The sequence below is a fragment of the Benincasa hispida genome, chromosome 5, assembly GCF_027475165.1.
Source record: "Benincasa hispida cultivar pf3 chromosome 5, pf3_genome.v1.1, whole genome shotgun sequence".
Lineage (NCBI taxonomy): Eukaryota > Viridiplantae > Streptophyta > Magnoliopsida > Cucurbitales > Cucurbitaceae > Benincasa > Benincasa hispida.
This window is the reverse complement of record NC_143482.1, coordinates 45,095,711-45,101,219: the sequence shown is the minus strand read 5'-3', so window position 1 is coordinate 45,101,219 and position 5,509 is coordinate 45,095,711. Positions and strand designations below refer to the sequence as shown.

The following is a 5,509-nucleotide window of genomic DNA, read 5'->3' as shown; positions in this document are numbered from 1 at the left end:
CCGCGGGGTCGGGGTAAGGAATCCTCGGTTTGACTGGGGATGAGGTCAAATCGGGGACCCTATCGGGGATGAGGTGGGGATGGAGAGGGTATCCCGGCCCAGTCCTCGTCCCCGACCCCGTCTCGATTAGACTTTTAAATATATATATAGATATATATTAGGTATTTAACTTTTTACATTTAGCTAGTTTTTAATTTAGCCCAATCTAAGCCAACTAAAGTGTCCAAGCCCAAACCAAATGATTTTTAGGGAATTTTTTTTTTTTTTAAAAAAAGTCTCCATAAGGAAATAAAAGGGAAAATGAGAAATGGGTCCCTGCGGGGACCCATTTCCCCGACGGGGAATCCCCGCCCCCATCCCTGCCTTCAAATGGAAACGATGAAGGTGGGGATGAAGGTAACCCCCAATGGAGATGGGGACGGGGAACCTCCCCCACTTCGCCCCGGCCCCATTGCCAACCCTAGTGCCAACATCCACGAGAAGGGAAATTTTCTTTCACTTCTTGAAGGCTTACAAAGATGAATACTCTTACAGAAATCTTACTATGCTTTTGTTTACAGTTGAGTTCTACTTATATATGTAATATATTTGTTACAAAAATTAGTTTAAGAAACTGTTATTAGGAAAATATAGTGGTTGGGATCATTTCTCTTCACAATTAAACATATTTGAGCTCAACAACTAAGTGACTAAATCAAACAAACAATAACTAAAGCCTCATTTGGTAACTATTTTGTTTTTTATTTTTTGTTTTTGAAAATTAAGTCTATTTCCACCCCATCTCTTACAATGATTTTCATCTTTCATAAGTATAATGGTTGAATTCTTAGCCAAATTCTAAAAACAAAAACAAGTTTTTTTTTAAAAAAAAAAACCTTTTTTTTAGTTTTCAAATTTTATCTTGGTTTTTTAAACCATTGATAAAAAATAGATAACAAAAGAAGAAATTTGGGTGTGGAAATAATGTCTATAGGTCTAATTTTCAAAAACCAAAAACTAAAATCGAAATGGTTACCAAACGGACTTAAGCGATTATGAAAGAATGTTCAGTATTTTTAATACTTTTAGTTGGCATGATGTTTTTTACTTTGTCAATTCATTAAACAAATAGTTAAGAAATAACTATGAAACATAATATGTACTCATATAAATTGTAAAAATACAATGAAATGAAAAATCACAATGCATTTAATAATTATAGAAGTATATTAGTGAAAGACTTCAATCACAACCATGTAGCCTATATTCTCTTACACAAGTTTTGCAGTCTATTTGATAAACTACATATGTTTTGTGAATGAAGTCTACATCAATGATAGACTCTTGTTAGTACAGATTCAACAATAAAAAAAATTGATTGTTTTGGACAAAGTTGGGTTGTGCAATTGGATTTGGTTATTTAGACTTCTTAGTCTTTATGTATGAGATAAATTGATTTTATTTGTCACATGTTCAAGGGCCTAGACAAATGACCAAAACAAAATATCGTGTTTTGAAAAATGGCCAACAAAATTTTTCTTTGTGAAATTGATTCAATGACCAACTTTGATACATTTAAATTCTAATATTGGACAAAAGTACCCATATTGACAATCCCCACAATTATGATGCAATTCTTAAACAAAAGTCTATAACCTAACACAAAATTTAATAAACTAAACCACCCAACCAAATAAAAATAAAGAATTGACTAAATCTTTGATGATACTATTGCTTTCCACTTTTTTTCTAATAAAAAACGTAGACCTCAAGTCCAAAAAATGACAATTTTTATAAAAGTACCTGGTATATAACATAAATACCTGATACATAGATTAGTCTACCGTTATGTGGAAGAAATACATGGTATATCTTCATAAATACCGTGTATTTATGAAACATATAACAATCTCTACCTTCCTAAAAATGATGGACATTTAGTAAAATCATGATACAGATGGAGTATTTCTAAGCATCTACGTATATGCATATTTGACTTTTTTTTTTTTATCAAAATGGTTAGAAAAGTGGGGATCATTAAATCAAATCTCCAATCAAATTTAGGTCAAACTAAGATACATTTATATTTATAATCGATGATTGAGATGGAGAGATTTAAACCATAGACCTTGTAGTTATTGGTATGTATTATACTAGTTGAACTATGTTCGATTTGAGTAGGAAGTTACTTAAATTCTCTTTAATAATATCTTAGAAAACATTTGCCATATTTCAAATTTAATAAAAACATAGATACGGTTAAGTTTTTTTTTTTTTTTTTTTTTTTTTTGGAAAAAAAACTATGACATCAAAGGCAAAAACTTTCCATAGTTTATGAAGATGCTTTGAATCATTACATAATTAATTAATACCCTAAAACCCATAATTTTGTTATTTCGTAGGGACCAAGGGACAATCCCATTCATCTTTCCTTGCCATTTCAACTCTTTTACTTTTAAATTATTAAACAAGAGATCGAGTAAATTAATAGACATCTCTTTCACCATTAGGCTACGATATCTTAAGGTAATATTTCTCTCTCAATATACAACTTTATAACATTTGCTCACACACCAATTAATAAGTGCTGATTTCATTTTTAGAAAAAATGTTGCTACACACTTGAAAATTAAAATTAGGTTGGAAAAAAATTTAAATCACAAATTTAGTTCATCATGTTTGTCCGGCTCTAAAATTTGTAGTAGTTAACAACTTCTTAAATCTTTAATTTTATTTCTAGAATTCTCAATTTTGTCATATAAATATTTAACCTACTTAGTATTAAGAGTTTCCAATTTTATTCTCAATAGATTAATTGAGTTTTAAGAATTTAAGGGTAAATTGTAAAAACCATCCCTAAAATATGATGAAAGTTACATTTACATTCTCAAACTTTCAAATATAAAAGTCGGTCCCTACAACTTCAAACTTACTTAATAATAGAAATTCAATTTATTTAATTTATTAGAAGTATTATGTATTTAACTATTTTTTTTTTTACCTTTGTTCACACATGTAAACTGATCATATATATGTCACTTGTCTATCAATGAAAGGTGTGTACAGTTTATTTACAAATTTTGCTTAGTACAATTTTTATCATTTGAGGGTCCAATTTCTAGAATTATTGTAAGTTTGAAAGTCCAATTTTAGTTGTAACAGTTTAAATAGTCAATTTTTACCATTAAAAATTTGAATGTATAACTCCAACTACTCAGAAATGGCTTTTTTTTTTTTTTTCTTTTTTATGGACATATTAGCCTTAGGAGTGGTTTTTGCAATTTCTCAAAAGTTGGAGACCATTGACATCAAATTTATGAATCATCTCAATTTCAAAATAATAATAATAATAATAAATAAATAAATAAATAAATAACTCAATTAAAAAAATCACCAATGATGTGGCAGAGAACTTGAGGTAGATTCGAGGAGCTTTTATATTATAAATGTCTCCACTTTCGTGTTTCCTTTTTCCTCCATTAACACCTCTGTTCTGCAACTCATCTTCTTCATTTCATTTTCTACAGGAACTAAAATGGGGTCTCAGCTCCACATGTTCATGTTCCCTTTCATGGCTCGAGGCCACATGATTCCCGTCGTCGACATGGCCAAATTTCTGTCTTCTCGTGGCATCAAGATCACCATCGTCACAACCCCTCTCAATTCCATCTCTATCTCTAATTCACTCCATGCGTCCAAATCCCTCTCTGTTTCTCAAATTCACCTTCTTATCCTCGAATTCCCTTCTGTTCGAGTTGGCCTACCTGATGGCTGTGAAAATTTCGACTCTGTTCTCTCTCCCGCTATGTTCCCCAAATTTATCTCTGCTTTGAATTTGCTCCAAACCCCATTTGAGGAGGCTGTCATGGAACACCGCCCGCATTGCATCCTTGCCGATGCGTTCTTCCCTTGGGCCAACGATGTTGCTGCCAAATTTGGGATCCCCAGGCTCAATTTCAACGGTACTAGTTTCTTCTCCTACTGTGCTTCAGAGTTCATGAGAATTCACGAGCCTTACAACCATGTTTCGTCGGATACAGAGCCTTTTCTCATTCCTTATCTACCCGGGGAGATTGCTTTCACGAAGATGAAACTTTCTCAACTCGTGCGGGAGAATGTCAAAAATGATGTAACCGATTTTTTAAAGAGGGCTCAAGAATCAGGATCGGCGTCTTATGGGGTTGTTATGAATAGTTTTTACGAGTTGGAGTCAGAGTATGTAGATTGCTTTAGAAATGTCTTGGGAAGAAAGGCATGGCATATTGGCCCACTTTCTTTATGCAATAAGGTAACAGAAGAAAAAGCTCAGAGAGGAAACGGATCCACCATTGACGAACACGAGTGCTTGAAATGGCTTGACGCTAAAAAACCCAATTCGGTTGTGTATGTGTGTTTTGGAAGTATGACAAAATTCAACTCGGATCAGTTAAAGGAGATTGCAAGTGGGCTTGAAGCTTCTGAGAAGAATTTCATATGGGTCGTGAGGAAAGTGAAAAGGGAAGAAGAAGAAGAAGAAGAAGAGGATCAGGATTGGTCATTAGAAGAGTTCGAACAGAGGATGGAAGGAAAAGGGATGATTATAAGAGGATGGGCGCCGCAGGTCTTGATACTTGATCATCCAGCGGTGGGTGGGTTTATAACACATTGTGGGTGGAACTCGACGCTGGAAGGAGTGGCTGCCGGAGTTCCGATGGTGACGTGGCCGGTATCGGCGGAGCAATTTTACAACGAGAAACTGGTGACAGAGGTGTTGAAAGTTGGAGTTGCAGTTGGGGTTGAGAAATGGGTGAGAATTGTGGGGGATTTCATTGGAAAGGGAGCTGTGGAGAAGGCAATAAGGAGAGTTATGGAGGGAGAAGAAGCAGAAGAAATGAGAAACAGAGCTAAAGAATTGGGAGAGATGGCGAGGAAAGCTGTTGCAGAAAATGGATCATCCTGCTCCGATTTGGATGCTTTGATTAAGGAATTGAAATCGTTGGCATTTTGAAATTCATTCAGTTTGGTCATTTGGTCACAGTGTTGGTTTGGAATTTCAATTTTTCAAGAGAGTGAATTTTAATGCCTGAAATTCGAAATGTAACATGTGGAATTATAATATAGTTATGAGTTCGAGTAACATCTTAGAATTGAATTCAATGCATGTATGCAATCTGATTCAGGTTTGGGCAAGAAAGATTCACAACAAATTTTAACCCTTCACGAGTAGCTAAGAGTTTCGTTAGAGGAGGTTCGTAATCTAGATTCAAATGTTTTATCGAAGCTCTAAGAACTTTTCCTTTTGAATTTCTAATTACTCCAATTTCTATTGATGATGTTCTAGATTTCCAAGCAGCATCAACATTGAGTTTGCATGAACCAGGAGGAGTCTTCCATTTGGGATGATGAGATTATTGATTTATTGAGGTAATTTTGTTGTTATTATTAGTTTGTGAATAAGAATGAAGATATTGTTCATAGTACTTCAGAATCCAATCTTTCTTTATAACAACATTTGGAATTGGTTTATTCAATCTTAAATTGTTACGATCAT

At 33.8% G+C, this 5,509-nt stretch overlaps 1 protein-coding gene across 2 annotated transcripts; it reads left to right on the top strand.

Annotated features, from left to right (window-relative positions):
* Positions 1 to 3,422: 3,422 nt before the first annotated feature.
* Positions 3,423 to 5,095, top strand: LOC120077482 (putative UDP-glucosyl transferase 73B6). Of its 2 annotated transcripts, XM_039031365.2 has the most exons (2): positions 3,440 to 3,941; positions 4,020 to 5,095. In XM_039031365.2, exons 1-2 carry the CDS (start codon positions 3,515 to 3,517, stop codon positions 4,964 to 4,966), a joined length of 1,374 nt encoding a protein of 457 aa, XP_038887293.1. In that variant the 5' UTR covers positions 3,440 to 3,514; the 3' UTR covers positions 4,967 to 5,095. The 2 variants fall into 2 exon arrangements, with proteins under 2 accessions (XP_038887292.1, XP_038887293.1); XM_039031364.2 differs by having other exon boundaries at positions 3,423 to 5,095.
* The last annotated feature ends 414 nt before the right edge of the window (positions 5,096 to 5,509 follow it).